General features: G+C 53.7%; 1 protein-coding gene across 1 annotated transcript in view; it reads right to left on the bottom strand.

The window, feature by feature from the left end:
• The window catches only part of NTN1 (netrin 1), a 171,207-nt gene that overhangs the window by 36,437 nt on the left and 113,339 nt on the right, over window positions 1-21,431 (bottom strand). Inside the window, exons 4-5 of the mRNA XM_072821155.1 lie at window positions 11,738-11,887; window positions 9,126-9,179 (exon numbers count right to left, since the gene is read on the bottom strand). Of these exons, the coding sequence (XP_072677256.1) occupies window positions 9,126-9,179; window positions 11,738-11,887 (204 nt within the window). The remainder of the gene's footprint in view (window positions 1-9,125; window positions 9,180-11,737; window positions 11,888-21,431) is intronic.

Consider the following 21,431-nt stretch of genomic DNA (forward strand, 5'->3'; position numbering starts at 1 on the left):
AGGGGAGGTCATGACATCTGAGTCCACCCCAGGGGTTATCAACCAGGCATTGTTTGCTCACTGGATTATCACAACCGTCTGGACAGTGGGGGCCAGGGATGCCGTGCCACATCCCGAATGCATAGGATGGCCCTCCACACCCCAACTAAGAATTCTCCAGGCCTGCCAGCAGCCACACAGAGACTGAGAGGCCCTGGTTCACACCCTTCTCCTTGGCAGACACCTCATATCACCGCACAATGTCTCTGCTCCCACCCCGGGGACAAGGATTTACAATGGTGCCTCACTGCCTGGTCCTCACTCTCATTCCCCTGGTGGAAGCTCAGAACTCACACCTCCTCCATCCTCCCCCAAACCCCCAAACCACAGGGTGGGCCACATACAAGGCCCGACGTGGCTCTGCCCCTACTTTAAAATAGTGAGATTAGTGACAATGATGTGGGGGGGGGGACAGGTAGCCCTTGTCACCAGACACCACACTCCAGGCGCATTAGAGCCTCAAAAGCAGCCCACACCCAGGCGCTAGAGCAGCTCTAAATACAACACTTCATAAAGCACATTATCACAGAGTGCTTGAACAACTAAACCATCCAGCAGACCAGCTATAAAAGATATTTGGGGGGCGCCTGGGGGGCTCAGTGGTGGAGCGTCTGCCTTTGGCTCAGGGCATGATCCTGGGGTCCCAGGATCAAGTCCCACACCAGACTCCCTGCTTGTCCCTCTGCCTGTGCCTCTGCCTCTCTCTGTGTCTCTCATGAATAAATAAATAAAATCTTTAAGGAAAAAAAAAGACATTTGGGGAATAACCAAGGAAGTCTGCAGGCGGACTGGGTATCAGATGACATGAAAGATGTTTTGTTAATGGCATCAGGTATAACTACGTGATTGAGAAGATTTAGGAAAAGGCTTAGTTTTCAGAAGTGGTATTGTGAAACATTTAGGGGCGAAATGTCAGAACGTTTAAGCTTCTTTGTTTTAAGATTTTATTTATTTATTTGACAGAGAGAGAGAGAGAGAACAAGTCAACAGGGAGAGGCGGAATCAGAGGGAGAGGGAGAAGCAGGCGCCCCCCTGAGCAGGAAGCCCAACGCAGGGCTCAATCCCGGACCCCGGGATCATGTCCTGAGCTAAAGGCAGACGCTCCACCGACTGAGCCACCCAGGCGTCCCTTTTTCTTTAAAAACATTTCAAAAACAAAAACAAATTGTTGAAGCAAAGGAGGCAAAATGTGACTTAACTAAAGCCGGGTGATAGCAATGTGGGTACCCACCTACAACTCTTGAGGTTTTTCCACAATAAAATGTTTAACCATCGGTTAGGTCACATTAATTCCAAAATAGTCATGTATACAAAAGCTGAGAAGTTGGGATAAATTTTATTTTAGATTGGGCTCAGTTTCCCAGGGAAAATGGAATAGCAAATGTTCCTTGTTGACTTTTTTTTTTAAAGATATTATTTATTTATTCATGAGAGACACACAGAGAGAGGCAGAGGCAAGGGAAGAAGCAGGCTTCCTGCGGGGACCCCGATGTGGAACCCGATCCCAGGACCCCGGGATCATGCCCTGAGTCGAAGGCTGACGCTCAACTGCTGAGCCCCCCAGGCGCCCCTCCTCGCTGACTTGATAAACAGCACTTTTGAAACCCTCAGACGCACCCATTTCAGTATCACACGCGAGTAACAAACGGGCTGGTCTACATATGAATGCAGCAGGATCTCATCCTGTGTCGATATAGCAGGGTCTCTGGCACTATTAGTATTTGGGGCTGGATAGTTCCTTGTGGGGGCTGCCCTGCGTTTTTGTGGGATGGTCTCTCCTCAACGGATGCCAGTAGCGCCACCACTCCTCCAGTTGTGACAATCAAAAACATCAAAAACGTCTCCAGAAATGGGCCAAATGTCCCCCAGGGGGGCAAAATCAGCACCGTCGCCAAGAACCACAGCAATCTATGAGCACGACGAAATAATTTACTTAAAATGCTCCAACAAGCCAGGCCTCTCACCCACGTTTGACCCTCCAGGATATATTTATCTTTCATTACGTGTCTGGTAAAACTCTTCACTAACGTTGACCCTCCGTGTGTAATTGGCGTTGGCAACAGCTTGTACCTTTCCATTTCATCTTTGAATTTTCTCCCACCACATAATTATATGGATATCGCATGACTGAGTAACTAAAACTCTATTGAAAGGTTGTTCCCATCCTTTGTTATTATGAACAATGCTGCAAAAAAGCAACCTTGTAGCTAAATTTTTGCCACATCTCTAGTTCCTTAGGCTAATAAATTCCTAGAAAAGAAGGCATGGAGTCAAGACACATTTTGATATGTATCACCCTTCATAAAAGTAGTAACAAGTTGCCCTCCCATCACCAGAGTAAGGAAGCATTTCAACACAGAGCATTATTTTTTATTTTGTAGAGTCGTCACATTAGCAGGTTTTGAAATGGGATTCTTGTCAATGCTGTTTCTTTATTACCAGGTAAATATAAGACTTCAGATGGTTATTGCCATGTGTGCAAATTCTCAGAATTTCCAGTGCATTGTCTCAACCCAATTTTGCATAAGAATATCCTCTACTTCTTGTTGAATTGCAAGAGCTCTTTATTTATTGAGGATATTGATCTTTGGTCATCCGTGTCACAGTATTTTTCGCAGCTTTTAGTTTATCTTTCTGTTGCTTATAGAGAGTTCTGACATACAGAAGTTTTCACTTTTATCAACTTAAAGTCTTTCCTCTTATGACTTCTGATTTTTTTAAAGATTTTATTTATTCATTCATGAGAGACAGAGAGAGAGAGGCAGAGACACAGGCAGAGGGAGAAGCAGGCTCCATGCAGGAAGCCTGATGTGGGACTCGATCCCGGGACTCCAGGACCACGCCCTGGGCTGAAGGCAGGCGCCAAACCGCTGAGCCACCCAGGGATCCCATGACTTCTGATTTTTGTATCATATTTAGAAAGCTTTCCCCACCCTAAGATTACATCGACATTGATATATCTTATTCTAGGATTTCTAAGGACTCATTACAAATATAGAAATATGTAACCCACTGGCATTTAGATTGGCTCACAGCCTGAAGTCGGAATCTCATTTATTATTATTTTAAAATAAATAGCCAGTTTTCCCAGTACCATTTACTGACTGGTCCATCCTTTCTTCACTAATTAGTAATCACAACTTATTGTCTACTAAGTTCTTCTGTTTACATTTGAGTCTATTTCTGGACTTCTACTCTGCTTGTGTGATTCCTCTATCACACTAATTTAAATATCTTGGCTGCAATATTGTAAAAATCTGGTAGGCCATATCACCCCTCATTACTCTTCTTTTAAAAAAATTCTTGACTATTAATACTCATTTATTTTTCTAGTTGAACTTAAGAATCATGTCTTGTCCCATTAGGATTTTGATGAGAATCACGCCAAACCTACAGATTATTTGAGGGGGAGAACTGGCACTTTATAGGGTTGAGTCTCACCCTCCCAGAATATGGTAAGATCTTCCTTTTTTTTCCTGGTCTCCCATAGTGTCCCTTAGAAAAATTTTACTCTTGGGACTTGGGTGGCTCAGCTGTTAAGCATCTGCCTTAGGTTCAGGGTCCTGGGATCGAGTCCTGCATCGGGCTCCCCGTGGGGAGCCTGCTTCTCCCTCTGCCTGTGTATCTGCCTCTCTCTCTGCGTCTTTCATGAATAAATAAAATCTTTTTTAAAAAATAAAAGTTTTACCCTTTTAAAAAATATACATTCCATACTTTTAATGCTACATTTATTTCTGCGTATTTGATATTTCTGGGACTATTCGAATTGGGATCCTGTTTCCATTATACAAATGCTGTGTATTCACAGGGCACTTACTACGGGCCAGACATCCCCCTAACATTTTCACTCACTAGGACTGTGTTTTTATGTAGTTCTTGCTGATACATAAGAAAAATTCCTGCCCTTTGAATGTTAATTGTGCAATAATGGCCTCCCTGCCATGCTCCTACCAGGGGATAACACTTTTCAGCTGGTTCTCTACCAGCATGTTTTTAGGATGCGAGTGTCATCCTCTGTGTGAGAAAGCCACCTGCTCCCCCCACCCAAACTGTTTTCTCATATAAGCTGATCCATCTGCCCCGTCTCTCTCAGGGCCGTCTTGTGACCAAAGGGACAGCTCTGCATGACCCCCTGTGTCCAGAACCTGTGGCCTCAGCCGCCCCAACCTTACATGCCAACCAGTCTCACTCCCAAAGCCAACGTAATGGGCACCTGCAAAAAACAGAAGCTTTTAACTGGCTGCTCCTCTATCTCTACCCTGGCTTTTCAATCCCTACAGACGTACCCATTTGTCTTCTCTCTTGGTAGGATGCTACCAAACCATCAGGAAGATATATTTAAAGATTACCCTAAATTGGCCAACCAGCATAACTCACTGGAGACAGGATGACACAGAGGTCAATGCCACTTGCAGACTCTGAGGCCAGGAGACCTTGGCTGGAAGGCTAGCTGTGCTGCTTATCGGTACTTATCGGTATTCATCCCTCTGTGACTCTGTCTCTCACGTGTAAAAAAAAAATGGGGTCTAATATGAGTACCCATCTCATGTGGGGGGAGCAGGTGATTAACGGCTAATCATTGAGAAGAGTGCCTAGCACAGAGCAAGCATTCCATAAATGTCATTTCCTTCCCCTCTCCATTTAGCCAGAATCTTTTTTTTAATTTAAGATTGTAAAATAAATAAAAAATAAAAAAAATTTAAAAAACCAATAAGATTGTATTGATTTATTCATCAGAGACACAGAGAGAGGCAGAGACAAAGGCAGAGGGAGAAACAGGCTCCCTGTGGGGAGCCCGTTGCAGGACTCGATCCCAGGACCCCAGGGTCATGCCCCCTTTCTCCGACACCAGGAATACTTGATGGCCCAAGGAACACATCCTTCCCTGAGGACCCCAAAAGGAGAAAGAGCGGATGTAGGCCGTGTGGCCAGACCTTTTCTACATAACAGGATGGACCATGGCTACTGCTGTACATCTGGAAAGAACCAGAGACCGTCTGCCATCTCCCTGCACTGGCTGGGCTATGCCTGTGTGGAGACGAAGTGAGCAGGTGCTAAAAGACACCCCCAGTGACCCAGGGGACAGGAGGGCAAGCATGTCCCCCACTGCCTCTCGCTCCCCAGGCCCTGTCCTCATGGCACTCAGCCCACCCCAAGCAAACCAGATTCACTTCACTCTTGGACTCTTGATCCTTTAGTACTTGACTTTTTTTTAAATTGTGGTAAAACACACATAAAACGTACCATTTTTATCCCTTCTCAATGGGGCAATTTGGTGGCAAGGAAGCACATTCCCAGTATTCCCCAGCACCACTGTCTACTTCCAGAACCTTCCCGCCACCCCAAAAGGAAAGCCTGTGTCCGTCAAACATCACTCACCATCCCTCCCTGCTCCCAGTCCCTGGCAACCACTAATCTACTTCTGGTGTCTGGATTTGCTCATTCTGGGCATTTCATATACATGGAATCATACACCGCAAAGCCATTTATCTCTGGCTTCTCTCACTCTGCAAACTGCCTTCAAGGCTCATCCAAGTTAGCACCTATTGGTACCTCATTCCCTCTCGTGGCCAAATACTAGTCCACCATGTATGGATGTGCTACACTGAGGCTACCCAGTTGTGCAGCAATGGACACGTGGGCTGTCTCCACCTTTGGGCTATCATGAGGTCAGGCACTTGACCATCACCTGGCTTCTGACTTTCAAGGGTCAGGGTCTCTGCTAGGTTCAGGGTCTGATATGGGCCGCTGGGAGAGCTGTGACAAGGACACCCAGCAGGTGGCGGGGGGCACCTCCAGAGCAGGTGCAGGGGGCACTTCACAGGGCCCCAGGTGGGGGGAACCAGCCACAGGGCGAGTGCTTACAGCAGGGAAAGTGGCAAATGCTACAAACCAGGCCTTCCCCAGCCAGTTGTCAACCATTTGCCCAAGGAGAGCTCTGGAAGGGGCAGAGGATGAAGCCTATCAACGGGCAGGAAGAGAGCCAGCAGGCATTCCTGAAGGGGAAGGCAACCCAGCAGGAGGGCAAGGTCATCCCTAGCAGGAGAAGCAGGGCAGAAAGGGCCCCCGCTGCTCTCATCCGGGGCATGATCTCATTCTTTGGGGGAGGCCATCAGGAGACACCTACGTGGCACCCAAGGCCTCAAGGCCAGGGGAGAATCAACCCCAGATCTCCCAGCTCCAAACCCCGCTTCTTCCGAGGAAGCAAACAAACGTGAAGATAGATCAACATCCACTCGGGGCTGATGGAGGGCAAGGGAAGGCAGGTGGCCCTCTTTTAGTCCCCCTGGGGATGGAAGTCTCTATGACCATAGTAGATGGGTTTGGAGTGGGTGGTCCTCATCCCCTTCCAACCCGGTTCCTCCTGGGCCCCCACCCCCTACACAGGGGGGCCCCCCGACCTCCCACAGTCAAGGCATTCCTCACCTCCCTGCCCCGACAGAGGGACCCAGCCAGCTTAGTGAGCAGGTGGACAGAGTTCCCCCAGTGAGCTGGCCCTCCAAGGGGATGGGTTCAGGGTGAGGTTATGTCCATCAGCTTTCAGGACAAATTCTCGGTTTATTAATTCTCCTCCATTACGCAGGCAAAAGTAAACAAGCTTTTCTCAGGCAGCCTGGCACAGAGGCCTTCTCTATTCAAACACTGCAAGAATCGACAGGCTTGGAAGTATGAGCTCCCAGGCCCATTTTCCGGGGGGCCCCCTGGCCTCCTGCCCACGATGTCCCAGCCTGCCGAGACAGGCGAGCTGGGCTTTGTGTGGTGGCCGCTCCAGAGTCCGGCGCTCCTGGCCTGGGAGTGGCCTCAGCTCTCTGGAGGGAGCACCGGAGATCCTGGTCATCCGGAGAGCCCGAGAGAAGGTCAGAAAGGGTCTGGCCACAGCCATGGGCACCCCGACAAGCATCACATCCGCCCACTCACCTCTCTGTGAGCAAAGCACTTTGTAAGGGTGTTTATTTGATGCCTGCTTCCATTTACATCATGATTTTTAAAAACGATTTTATTTATTTTTTACTTATTTGAGGGAGAGAGAGCACCAGAGAGCACAAGCAAGGGGAGGGGCAGAGGGAGAGAGAGAAGCAGATGTCACGTTGAGCTGGGAGCCCGATGCGGGACTCGATCCCAGGACCCCAGTATCATGACCTGAGCTAAAGGCAAGGCAGATGCTTAACCCACTGAGCCACCCAGGCACCCTTAAATCATGATTTTGTTTATTTATTTTTTTAAGATTTTATTTATTCATTCATGAGAGACACACACAGAGGGAGGCAGAGACACAGGCAGAGGGAGAAGCAGGCTCCCTGCAGGGAGCCTGATGCGGGACTTGATCCCAGGATCCCGGGATCACACCCTGAACCAAAGGCAGATGCTCAACCACTGAGCCACCCAGGCATCCCTAAATCATGATTTTAAAAGCACAGAAAAAAGAAAGGAAATTCACAGTAATGAAATTAAAAAACTGCTAAGAAAGACTTTTCTAAGCAGGATGCTACAAGTATTTCTAAGTAGTTACTCAGGAGACTTTTCCCTGCTGGAACAGAGACGGTTGCATGCATGTTTTATATGATTTTTTTTTTTTTTGCCTTCTAATTTTCTTCTTTTCATTTCTGATTTGGAAGAAAGAAAAGTTCCAAATCACTGCAAGAGGCCTAGTCAAGCTGTAAAGCCCAGAAACTGGGGGGCAAGAGAGAGGCCGTGACCTGTAGTGCCCTTGGACATGAGCTGTGCAGGCCGCCCTGAGGAGCATGTGTCTCACGTCACAAGGAGGAAGCTAAGACTCTGTTAAAGGGAAGCGTTTTGGGGCACCTGGGTGGCTCAGTGGTTGAGCATCTCCTTTCGGCTCAGGGCATGATCCCGGGATCCTCAGATCGAGTCCCGCATCAGGCTCCCCTTAGGGAGCCTGCTTGTCCCTCTGCCTGTGGCTCTGCCTCTGTGTCTTTCGTGAATAAATATTTTTAAAAAGGGGTGGGGGGACATCTTCCAGCTTCCAAACTGCTTCCCCCACAACCCCAGAGCTGGGCTAATTGGGAGGTTCCTTTGAATTATGTTTTTACAGAAAAAGTTCCCTCCATCTCACCTCCCAAGTATTGGGTGATACTACTTTTCTTTTTAAAAAAGATTTTATTTATTTATTTCACAGAAAGAGAGACCACAAGCAAGGGGAGGGTGGGGGGAAGCAGGGTCCTGGATGAGCAGGGAGCCCGATGCGGGGCTCGATCCCAGGATCCTGAGATCATGCTCCGAGCCACAGGTCTGCAGACACTTCACCCACTGAGCCCCCCAGGGCACCTCTCACAGCAATACTTCTAAATGCAAAAATAAAATACACAGGACTACAAGGGCAATGGGTTATAGTGAAATACACTTACCCAAATATTTTCCCAAAACCCAGCTCTCACGATTACAGTTAAATGATCTACACGCTACTTTATTAATGATTATAAATCAGGACCTACCAGCGGGTAGGCGGGGGGTGGGGGTGTGGGGAGTACCTTCCTTCCGAAAATCCTGATGTGACACCAACAACAAACAGTATCGCACCATCTCCATCTCGCCAACTCGAATGTGGAGTGACACTGGCTGTGACCTCTGCTACCTGCCCACTCTGCCCAGGGGCCTGTGACACGGCGCACGATTCCAGGCAGGAGTGTGGGGCGGTGAGGGTGTGACCGAGACCTCCCCCGGCCCCGGATCCTGTTTGCAGACCCCCATGCTCGGAATGCCTTTTTTATCCCATCGCCACCTCCTGCCGTCTCTGCAGCCCAGATCAGAAGGTGCTGGACATGCAGGCAGCTTGCTGCCCGGGGTGGATGGGCAGGAGGGGTACAGCTTCGAGGGTCTCAGGCCTGGGTGAGAATCTAGCCTGGGGGCACAAGGAAGCCCCCCCTTTCCGTTTTATTCTTGGTGGTAGCATCAAAAAACAATGCCCAGTGGCTCCATCTTCTTCAATCCAGCCCCGGGTGGGGGGGAGGGGTACCACGCACGCCCAGCATGCCCTGATGACAGTGGTTCTCAGGAGTCTGGCACCTCTGGTCCCTTCCCCTTCCCCCCAACCCCAGCCTCCCTGTGGCAAAGTGGGACACGCCTACCTTCTGGCTCCTCCACGCTGCTGGCTGCAGTGGTCGGGGGTGCCACGGGGATCTCTGCAAGGTTCCGGACGGGGAGAAGAGAAAATGAGGCAAGAAGATGTTATTTTTGACATTAGAAAAGGATGAACAGAGCACAAACTCCTCCCTAGGCCCTTCTCTCTTCCCTACTCCTCAGCCCCAGAGGAGGAGGGTCAGGGAGGCAGAGGAAGGCGGCACAGGGGCCTTGTTCTCTCTGGATGCTGTCCCTCCACCCAGCAGGGACAGGAGTGGCCCCCCTGCACGGTGTGTCGGTGTGTGTGTCATCACGGGGCTGGGCCCTTGGGGCAGCAGAGGCATTCCCCAGCCCCCCATAAGGATGCGACTGCTCCTCTCTGACCTCCGCTGGCTGGCAGGGAGGGCTCCCGTGGCAGGGGTGGCATGCCAGGGGCTGGGAGGTGCCCCACGTGTGCAGAGTGTGGGTCCGCACCCCTGGCCCAGGTTCCCACGGTCTCCCACTTTTCCCGGTAGCCGGAACATACTAAGGAAGATCCAAGGGCCCGAGAGAAGTGTGCACTTTACCGGGGTCATTGCCTTCCTACCTAGAACGGCAATTCTTTCCTATTAGCTCCTGACCCCGCCCTGTGCTCAGGAGAGGAAAAGAGGTTCAGCCAGTGTCTGGGAAAGATGCTCAGGCATCGACCAAGAGTCCCTGAGGGCTCCCCCAGCGGGGGCCACAGAGGTCTCCACGAATGCCCCAGACTCAGGCTACCAACTGGTTTGGGCTAAGATCCCCCTCAACCTCCAGACGGGATCAGCTGAGACCTGGTGGGTCGAGATGGGCCTTTGGGGCCTGGGGGCCGTGCCTGAGACCCAGCCCTCCATTCATAGTCAGCTCTTGCCCCCAGGGGAATTTATCAGCGACAAGCCACCGGTGGCTCTGTCACAGCAGCTCAGGAAGAAGCGGACCTGGGACAGGCCCTCTCGTAGCCCTCAGGGGCTGCTTGGTCCTGATGGCCAGGTCTGTGCAGCAACGGGGCTGGGCCAGGGACCACCGAGCCACAGAGCTGCCCACCCCTGGCGCCTGGGGGGCCAGCTCCGGGATGTGCACGGAGGGCCCGGCTGCCAGAGCTGTGACAACACTGGCACAAAGCAGCCCCACCCAGGGCACAAGGAAGAGCTCCCAGAAACCCCAGGGTGGAGAGCCAGGTCTTCCGATGGTCAGTGGGAATGCCTTGGCGTCTGCCAAAGGAAGGGAGAAAGCACAGAGCAGGTCGGAGAGCGGGAAATCCCGCTTCCCAAAGTTCCCGTCTCTGAACCTTGGATCACCAGCTTTCATTTCAACATCCTTCCCCTTGGGGCTTTGAAGTGGCAGGTCCAGCCACTTCTGAGCTCCCTTGGTTTTCTTATGTTTTCAGAACCCCTGATGGCTGCGCTGGGTTTCCTCACGGCTTTCTAAAAATGTTCACTTTGCAGCTTTTTGGGATAGATGGAAGAGGAAGAAGGGGTTTGGCAAACCGTGAGACTCCGACAAGTAGAGGTGGTCACAAAAACTGCTTCAAGGTGCTCTGCCCCGGGGTGGAGACTCAGCTCAATTTCCCAGGGGCTGGGATTTGGGGTATCTGCCGTTACCCGACCCCTGTGAATGCCTTGGGTCCAAGGACTCTCCAGTGTGTCAATGCGCCCAGCTGCACGGGTCGCACGGTCTCCACCACAGCTACCCAGTCGTGTGAGTGGCTCAAAGCAGCCACAGACAGCAGGTACACAGAGGGCATGGCTGTGTCCCCATCAAGCTTTACGGACACTCCACTTTTCACTTCAATCGTTCCACGTGTCATAAACTTTGATCTTGGTTCCCATCAGGAAAAGACTATTAAATAGAAACACGGAGCCCCGCAAAAACAGGCAGTGGGTCAAAGCCCTGGGGATCAGCAAACCCCTGGTCTAGAGAAGCGGACTCCGTCCCTCAGGTCTGCCCACTTTGCTGGCATCCACTCCTCTTTTCTGCTCTCCCTGCTGGGTTGGGTCAGCCTTCCACAAGGAATCAAGAAAGCCAAGGCCAGGGGGTGGGGGTAGGTGGTGGGGTGGGGGGCCCAGTTCCCAGCCAGGCCTGACTTCCAAGCAAGGCTAAGTATCCACTCAGAACACCTGGGATGATCCTACCAGGTGTGAAATATGAAGTCCCTTCTGAGCCAGGGCCCCTGAGGGACTCCTGCCATCTCACATACTCTGTCCTCTTGTTCCAGGAACTAACGGGCTCATAGCTGGTCCAAGGGGGCCCCCCAGGACCCATGCATGGCCCTCACGGCCCTCAGGATACATGGGAGCTCAAAGTGTCAGCCCCTTCTGCTCTGGATCTGCCAGGGCATGAGGATCCTGGGGTTCCCGCCGCAGCAGCCACAGTGACCCCAGGTCCAGCTCTGCTGAGCTCCCAGCTCTTGCTTCTGCAAGAAGCCCACAGGCTTGGCGGTGTGGGGCGGGGGGTCTCCCATGGGGTTCCGCTGAGCACAGGGCCCCGGACACACAGCACCACATCAACAAGCGTTCGACCAGCTGCACATCAGCAGTCGGGGTTCATAGAAGGCTTCCCTCCCTCACAGCCCAGCTGAAGCCTGGGGAACCTCGCATGCACGTACTTATGCAGGGGGCGATGGGCGAGCGGCTCTGCTGGTAGCCCTTGGCACAGCGGTTGCAGGTGATGCCCGTCACGCCGTCCTTGCAGGGACACTGGCCGGTGGTCTGGTTGCAGGTTTTGCCAGCAGCGCCCACGGGGTGGCAATCGCAGGCTGTGGATGACACCCAACAGGAGGGTCAGAGGGTGGCAGGGAATGGCCAACCTCTCCCTGGGAATCCCTCCCTGCTTTGGGGCGCCCCATGGACCCCACCCTGGGGATGGGGAGGGGGCAGGCCCAGTCAAGCCCACACACATATTCTAGAAGCTCTGATAACTGGCCACCTGCGCACCTGGAAATGGGGCATGAAAATCAGAATGGACCACCTTGAAAGGCTCAAGGCATCCAGGAAATAGAACAGGGGGGAACCCTCCAAAGCCCCGAGAGGAGGGCCCACACTCAAGGATGTTTTCGGGAAGGCAAAGGCCACAGGCTGATCACAAGCGGAGGAATCAGAATCTCCACAGGGTAAGTCTGTGCCTCCCCAGGCCCCAGGCCTCCATCCCTACCCTCCAGGTGGGAGAAGGAACCTCCCAGGGGGCCTCACAGAAAGGGAGACGCCATATAGCGGCTGGAGCAGGCCCTACACCCTTCCTGGTTTGGAACACGCTAGAAAGCTGGGGTTGCCTGGCCTGGCATGTTGCACCCCAAGCTCCCCTCCTTGTGTTCCAAGGACGTAATCCCAGAGGACTCTGGGGAGGACATCCCCACTACTATGGGTGGATGAAAAGCTTGTAACCCTGCCCCAAATTCACGCCCAGGCCCTCAACCCCAGTGTAACGGGGTTAAGGGTGAGGCCTTGGGTGATGAGCAGGTTTAGATGACATCTTGGAAGCTGGTGCCCTCGGGATGGCACTGGCATCCATCTAAGAAGAGAAATAGAGAGATCTCTGTGCACAAGCACACAGCAAGGCCATCCCCTGCGCCAGGAAGCTGGCCTTCCCCAAACACGGGATCTGGGGTGTGCTGCTCTTGCACTTCTTAGCCTCCAGAACTGGGAGAAATACAACGCTCATCGTCTCAACCACCCAGTCCGTGGTGTTTTACTATAGCAGCCAAGATTCCCACCGACCCCCGGCTGCTCAGGTGAGAGTGACTCTACCAGCAAAGATGGGACACCCGAGGTCCCAGCCAAGTCCCGCTTCCCGGAATCTAGAGGTAGGCTCGGGGTGCAGGTGGCAGCGGGTGGGGGGGCAGGATGAGGTAGGCAGATGTGCAGCCTACCCCGTCTGTCCACTCCTCTCCCCAGGGAAGCCCGGGTGTGGGGCGTGGAGGCAGGGCGCGGGGGTGAAGAGCCGTCTGCAGGAAGCTGCTAAGTGTTTCTGCTCCAAATGGGAAGAAAACACCCCAGAAAAGAAGTGTGAGCAGAATGTCCAGGCAGCACTGCTTGGTGAAGTACGAGTCTGCTGGTGAGAACGCGGCCCCCCACAGTCAGCCCCTGGGGGACCCCCCCACCCCTGAGGGGCTGACCAGGAGAAGTCAAGAAGTCAGAAGCGGGAGGCAGAGAGGAGAGGAATGTGAGGAATTGTTAACGTTGTGTCTGGACATGTGGGAGCTTCTGGAAGCTCTCTGGGTGGGGGTCCTGTCTGTCATGGGTGCCCAGGTCAGGTTTGAGCAGGGCAGGGGTGCCACCCCGGGGATGCACCCCTGTGTGTGTGCAAGTGGTGGGGTCCTGTCAGCAGGCTTCTCCTGTTGCAGGATCCACGGGGAAAAAATAGAACTGTCCCCCTCTCGTCCCTGTAAACAGCAGTACCTCATCCTGTTAGGGACGTGTCTTCTTCAATCTACCCTAAATTCAAGTTCAGTCGTGCTCAACTGCTCTCACCTTTCTTTTCCTCTTCTTTCGTTGTAAGAAAAGACCCAGCCTGCTGCAAGCTGGGGACGATGCTGTGAGGGGGAGATGTCTGGAGAAGCCCTCTAACCCTTCCCTGTGCCCTCGAATCTGGGCTTGCGGTAGTAAGGCTGCAGGGGCAGGGGAGGCGTCTCTAAGGCCACAGCCCAGGACCCCACTGTCCCAAGCACAGCAAAGGCACAGGGGCCGGGAGGATGTGGACTCCAGAGGCTCATGCCAGCCGACCTCCCGTGGCCTGCTGTGCGAGCCTGCTGGTAATGCCGAGATCCGTGCCAAGACCTCCTCCCCTCCGTGCTGACGGAACACAGCTGTGTGCCAGGAAGCTCTGGGGCCTAGTGCTTGGCGGGGAGGAGGTCACCAAAGGTTGCTCAGGCATCGAGGGGTCAGAGCCAAGTCACCCAGAGGCACAGATCACCTTTCCCAAAGCAGGAGCTGTCCAGAGCACATTCTCCGGGAGGGGCGGGGGGCTGGTGTTGCAGGAGGGCTGCACAGGCCTTGCCCGTGGCCCCTCGCAGCTGGTGACCTGTCAGCTGCCCAGGCTGGCGTGCCGCCGGGGAGGAGCCAGGCGCCAGCTGACGTCGGCAGAGCCCAGGGCTATCCTTGGGGACAGCGGGGCAGCCGGCACTTCCTACGAGCCCATCCTCTGATTAAAGCCGGGGGTGGGGGGTGCTTCGCTGCTTGGTTTCCAGTCTTTCTCCCAGGATTCTGCAAAGACTGTGAGTAATTGGCCCCTCTGCCTCATCTGGCAGAGGCCGCAGGCTGGATGTCTTTCCATGAAAAAAAAAAAAAAAAAGGGCACCGTTCTGGGAAGAGAAGCTATTGGGGGCCTCAGAAGGGTGCTCAGGTCACCTCCAGGGCAGCGGGACTGTCACCAGAGCCCAGCATTCCTCGAGCCCAGATACCTGGGAACACCTGAGCGCATCCATGCGCTCTCATTTGCTGTCCCCTCGGGTCCCCCCCAGCAGCCTGTGGAGTCAGCACCACCACAGAAGAGACTGCGGGCTGCCCAGGAAACACCCAGAGGAAGGTGGAAGGGGCCTCATCTCTGAGGGCATCGTGGAGACTCTCAACCCCCCTCTGCACTTCTCGTTCTGCAAGGAAAAATCCCTGCTTACCTGGCTGGGCGGGCTTTCTGTTACCTGGGGGCCAAGTGTAATCCTAGCAGACTTGCATTGCTCTCATTCTCAGTGCCAAGCAAAACAGCCCCAAAGCATGGACCTTCCCCCTAAACCCTCAAGTAGGGAGAGCCCCAAGGGACAGCCTCTGCACAAAGACAGGTGAGCTTTTAGGTGTGGGGACAAGTAATGGGTGACAATCTGCAACCTAGGACGAGGCAAGCTGCTGGCAATGTCCAAGGAAGGGAGGCTGAGCCCACCAGCTATGAAGGAAACACCAGACCCTGGCCCTTAGGGTGAGAAAGCCAAAGGGATCCCTCAACCTGGAAACACACACAAATTTCCACAAACTCGTGTTCACACAGAGCTGCTTAGACCCACACGGATGCAAACACGCACAAGCTCACCTGGCAACACAGCAGGCAGGGCAGCGGAGGGGCGGGACTGCACAGGGGCATGTGTGTGTGTGGGGGGGGGGATGTGGAAGTGAAGGGTGTGCAGGTCTTCCCCTGTGCAAGGGGCCTGGGGCAGAGCGCCTTCCGCCCCCGGAAGCCCATCTGGTGACTCCTGTTTCCCTGGAAGTCGGCCACTCTTTCGGAGGAGGTCAATCCTTTCAGGGCAGGTCACCCTGTCTGCACGGGGCAGGCAGCACCTGGTCATGGGAAACAATCCACCCGGGGCTTTGTCCATAAAGAGAAAGGTGAGACCAGACGGAAGCTCGGGACCCTGAGAAGGCGGCAGGATTAGGTTTCTCACGCGCGCAGCGGGCTGGAGTGCCTCCCAGCCTGCAGAGGGGAGCCCCCGTCATTCAGGGACAGCCAGCATGGGGCACACAGGCGAGGTTTCATACAGGCATCGGCAGACCCGGGTCTAGGCCCATCCTGCCAGGACTGCTGTGTGACTCTGGGTCAGTGCCTCGCTCTCTCTGGCTCACAAGTGCCTCATCTGTAAGGACAGAGGTCTGCATACTCACTAAAGTCACCTTCTGCTCACCAGTCCAATGCTTGGTCTGTGGCTTCCAGGTCCCAGGCAGCACCCCACCCCCACCCCACCCCCTCCTGCTAGAGGTCACCACAGTCCTGGCCCAGAGGACAGGGAAGGGGCTCAGGCTGCTGGTGCACCAGGCCTTCCATCCACACCCACGGGTGACCCTGCCCCAGCACTGTGGGCTGTTGGGCTGTGCTGGCATCTCCTGGTGAGAGGAGCACACAGAGAGCCCTGGCAAAGCTGACCCCAAAGGCAGACAGTCCTGACCCCAGCCACCAGTCCTAAGCACTGCCATCCAGCTCCTTTGGATGCCCTCCATCCCAGGCCCTGAAGACCCACGGCCTCCATCAGGAGGGGATGCATGTCCCAGCCCGGCCTCCTGCACTGCGGCTCCCATGGTGGCTTTGGGAAATCCATCCTGGCTCCTATCAGGAGATCTGGCTACCTCTCCTGCACACCTGACTCCGGGGGGGGCCTCGGGGTTAGGCAGGACGCCCCAGGGCACATGCTCGTGGGGGAGAGGGGAGCTGGCTGGGATCCCAGGCTCCATGGGGCTGCTCCAGGCAGGAAGGGGGAGCCATCCAGCCAGTCCGGAGGCTTGGGCCTGGCCTCGCACTAGGGACTGAACTGCATCCCGAGTGGTGTCCTAACCCCCAGCACCTCAGAGTGTGACTGTATCTGGAAAGAGGATCTTTGAGGAGGTGAGGACGGTAAAAAGAGGTCACTAGGGAGGGCCCCAATCTGATATGACTGGTGCCCTTATACGGAGAGGACATGAGGATGGAGGGAGGACTACATGAGCACGCAGGGAGAAGGAGGCCACCCGCGAGCCCCAGAGAGAGGCCCCCAGAAGAAGCCAGCCCTGCCAACACCTTGGTCTCCTGCTTCCAGCCTCCAGAACTGGGGGAAATAAACATCTCCTCTTAGAGCCCTACGGCCCATGGTACCTTATTCTGCCTGCCCTAGTGCACGGACACATCTTGTGCCAAGCCCTGACTCATGTCTTCTTTCCCCAGGCCCATCGCTGGCCTCGTGGGAAGATGGACAACCAGCTCAGGTGTCCTGCTCATGCTGCCAGTGAACGGGGCTGCTCCCCAGAGCCGACCATGGAGTGGGGGAGGAGGAGGAGAGTAGGAGAGGATGGAGGAGGAAGGAGTAGGAAAGAGGAGGAAGGGGATGAGGAGAAGGAGGGTGAGGGAGGAGGAGTGATAAGGAAGGAGGAGGAGGGGGAGGAGGAGGAGGGGAGGAGGATGATGGGATAGGATAGAGGAGGAAGGAGAAGTAGGAAGGAGGAGGAAGGTGACAAGGGGGAGGAGGAAGAGTGAGATAAGAAGAGGAGGGGAGGAGCTGGAAGGGAGGACCATCAGGAGAGGGAGGAGGATCAGAGCATGCTCCATGCAGGGGAGAGCAGCACATGAGGACCAACGTCTTCAGAGAAAATCAGGTTCAGATCTGAAGGGTTCCCGTGTCTCAGAGGTGGCATGGGGAGAGGACAAATGTCAAGCACTAAGTAAGGGGTGTCTAAAAACCTGCTTCTCCTCTGCTCCCCAAGTGAAGTGAGGGGGACTGGCCACCAAGAAGGGCAACATGAAAGCTGGCCAAGGCTGCTGAGGTATTCCAGAACGGTATTGGGGGAGGTGGCTGACACAAGGTGGCAGACCCGCAGGGTGGGGCTCTGGGAGGCCAGGCAGGAGGAGCAGAGAACGTGACCCAACCTGCAAAGAACAAGAGGTCCAAGGACCCGGCATCATAAAGCTTTATGGAAGCAGCTTCTCACCACCCTTGCCATCATTTCACGTGTGTGCAGCAACATCACTTTTGTCGCTGTCCAGTTCTCTGGGTTTTATCATGCATGCAGACTCAGAGTGTGACTATATCTAGAGAGAGAGTCTTTGAGGAGGTGAGGACAGTAAAAAGAGGTCACTAGGGAGGGCCCCAATCTGATACAACTGGTGCCCTTATACAGAAAGGACATGAGGATGGAGGGAGGACCATGTGAGCACGCAGGGAGAAGGAGGCTGCATAAAGAACATTCCAACTCTCTCAGGAAGTCCCTCATGCTTCTCTGTGGCCAGCACCCCCACTCCGACTCCTGGTGGCGACGTATCCGTCCTGTCCCTCTAGCTTCGCCTTCTCAGAACATCATATCCTGGTACTGGTGTGTACAGTTCCGGACAGACGGATGGTTCATAGTCTGGGACTGGCCTCCTTTACTCAGCCAAATGCACCCGAGATGTGTCTGGGCTGCTGTGTCCATCAATAGTTTATTTATGTAAATTGCCCAGTGGTGCCCTATGGTTCACAGACTGCAAGTTTTTAGGGCAGATCTACGTTTAATTTTGCAAGAAACTGCAAAACTGTTTTCCAGACCAGCTGTGCCACTTTGACTTCCCACCAGCAGGGCGTGAGAGTTCCTCGCCAACACATGAAAATGTCTGTACTTTGCATTTTTGATGTTTTCATAGGTGTGCAATTATATCTCGTGGTTTTAATCTGTATTCCCCAAATGACAAGTGACAGCTTCTACATGCAGCTGCCATCGGTGCATCTTTGGTAAGTACCTGTTCAGGTATTTCATCCATTCCTAACGGAGTGGTCTGTTTTCTTACTGTTGAGTTTGGAGCGTTCTTTGTGTGTTGCGAATCACGTCCCATGTCCGGTGTGTGACACAAGCATTTTCTCCCATCTGCGGCACATCTCACAGAAGGAGCACCTTACTATGTAAGCCAGATGTGTCACTCAAGCGTCTCCTCTCCTGACTGCCCGGCTGTTCGTCTCCTCTCCTGACTGCCTGCTTGTTCGTGGCTTCCAGAGCTGCTGGAATGGGAGCTGGTCCCGTCCCTTGCCTCGGCTCCCTTCCCTGCTTCCAGATGCTGGCACTGCACTTCCCTCAGCTTCTTCAAGGCTGCTGACTCCTCACATCACGGGTCTGGCCTCAAATGTTCTGTCCTCAGGGAGGTTGTGACCCCTAGCCACCTTGCAGAGCAGCTCCCTGCACCACCACATCCCCCTTCCTCACTGCCCTGTGTGCTTCCTCCGGGTGACTTCCCACCATCTACATAATCTTCTACTCACTTTTTCTCCTTTATTGACCGCTGACCTCCCTCCAGAAAGTGAGCGCCAAGGGAATGTGTCTGCCTCTGTCATCACTGTAACCGCCCCTCTCCTGCATGTAGCAGGTGCTCAATAAACAGTTGCTCAATCAGTGCTCTCATGGGGGCCAAATCCCCACCCTGGAGGGGAAGTGGGCAGGCAAGAAAGAAATCCTCTCACATCCTAGATCACTAGCAACCCCCATGGGGAACACCCCTCACTCCCAAATCCTCCATGCTCACGAGAAAGCAAGGATAACTGACGTCCGGAGGTGATGCACAAAGTGCATCTCAGCTGTCTGAGTCTTCCTCCTCCGTAGCTACATTTTCTTCTCTCCTAGCAGGTGCTAACAAGGCACCAAAGAATAAATGTTTCAAGTTGCCCTACTTCTGCTCTCCCTGCCACCTTGGGATCAAGGCGCCCAAAGCAGGAAGTGGAAGGGGAGGGGAGCGCCATAATCCCAAACTGGGTAATTTGACCCTCCGCGATCCAGTTAACCAGAGCCTTCCTGCACCTGATTTACAGCAGAAATAGAAAGGCATGCGTCCTATGAATGGCTCCCAGGGAGAGACGGAGACAAGGAGAGACAGCGTGCGTGCGTGCGTGTGCATGTGCGTGTGTGTGTGCAAACACAGGCTTGGGCCAGGCAGGTAGGGGCTGGACACCAGCACAGTAGGTTGGCACCAGAGCACCTCAGTCCTGTGCAGTGGGGCAGTGGGGACCAGCTGGGACCTTGCAGCCCCTCCCCACCCCAGGCCAGGAAGGAGCCCCTCAGAGGCTGCCAGGTCTTTCTTAGTGGCGGTTTCAGACATATTTTTTGCATGCACACAGCCTGACTCCACCTCTCCGCTCAGCGCCTCTACAAGCACCAACTGAGCACTCATCTCTGCTGTTCAACTCGTTTACCATTTTTGGCTCCCTAAACACGCCGATCCTTTCTGGAGAGTGTGGAAGAGCATTAGGGCAAATCCCCAGAGCCCTGCCCCATCCTGGGGGGACTGGGGCATGGAGTCCACGCCAGAGAGTCTCTGCTCCGTGTGCGTGCTGGCAAGGGCAGGGGGCTCTGGTTATCGAACCTCCTTCTACTTGGACAAATAATCCTAACAGCTAACAGGTGTGGAGTATGTGCTGTGTGCCTGGGACCTCTCCTATATCCTCTCTACTCAACACCCCTAAGTAAAGTGCCCTCCACTAACTGGGGATGCTCAGAGATCAGGGGGCTTTTGTGCTTAAGAGCAGCCCACCCCCCAGGAAAGTCCATGTGGAAACCGTGAGAGCAGGTGACACCCAGTGGGATGAGGCCTCTGGCCAGGGAGTCGGGGATGAGACACAGCGGAGCCTGAAAGATGCTGTCTTAGGAGCAGGACACCGTGTGGGCCACACATGGGGATGGGAACTCTCTCTGCTCAGAAAGACTCTGCACTGGATTTCCTGGCCCTGCCAGCTCCTCCAAGCTCGAGGGTCACACGCGTTACTGACACAGGACATGGTCCCATTTAGTTATCAGGGACCCGTAAAATTCTGAATGTTTAAAAAGAGCACGTGGGACGTGGAAATGCAGAAGCTGGCCGGGACTCAGAGACCATAAATCTGAACACGATTTCACAGATGAGGAGACTGAGGTCCCAGGAGGGCACGTGACTTGCCTACTGCTCTTCAGGCTTTGAACCTGGAGCCAAATCCGGAGATCGGGATTTCTGACACCCCCACCCCCCAGCCGAAGTCCCCAAGGAACAGGGGAAGGAAGTGCCAACCGAGGCCACAGCTGGAGTTGGCTCTTCCATGGGAGGAGGGGGTTCATCTCCTTCCGGTTTCCTCTGTCCCCGTGAGTGCTGGGCACTCCTTGTGTCATGGTCGCTGCCCTCTAAGCTGGGACCCGTGGCAGACATGAGGGCCCTGCCCCGTGAAATGACCACCCTCTTCCCTGCACTCCTAACATAGTCGCAGACCCGAAATGGAGATGTCATATGTGGGACCCACAGAATAAAGGGCACCCCTGAGGCTTTCTGGCTTTTGTAGGCTACATGGACACCACCTTGGAGTCAGGAAGAAGGAGGGGTTACCCAGGTTCCTAGCTGTGATGTGACTAAACTCTCCAACCAGAGGGAGACAAACCATAAGAGACTCTTAACTCTAGGAGACAAACTGATGGCGGCTGGAGGGGAGGTGGGTAGGGGGATGGGGCCCCTCGCGATGGGCATGAAGGAAGGCACGAGATGCGATGAGCATCAGGTGTTCTACACAACTGATGAATTCTCGAACTTTATATCGGAAACTTAATGATGTACCATGTGTTGAATAAATGAATTTAAGTAAAAAAATAACACTGGAATTAAAAGGAACTTTGAAATTTTTTAAAAAATAATAAAAAACCATCGAATGATCCAATCTAGCTTGCACGCATACACGTGTGTACGCACACACACACACACACACACACAATCCAGCAGTGATAACCATCCAATCCTATGCCTTCCTCTGGACACTATAACATCAGCAGGCACTAGCTAAGCTCCCAGCATCGCCCCGCAAAATTAAATTTTTTTTTTTTTAAGCAATCCCCTCCCACCCAGTTATCATCAAGAGCACCTTAAAATAACATTTAAATTCA

The sequence above is a fragment of the Canis lupus genome, chromosome 3 (assembly GCF_048164855.1).
Source record: "Canis lupus baileyi chromosome 3, mCanLup2.hap1, whole genome shotgun sequence".
Taxonomy (NCBI): Eukaryota; Metazoa; Chordata; class Mammalia; order Carnivora; family Canidae; genus Canis; species Canis lupus.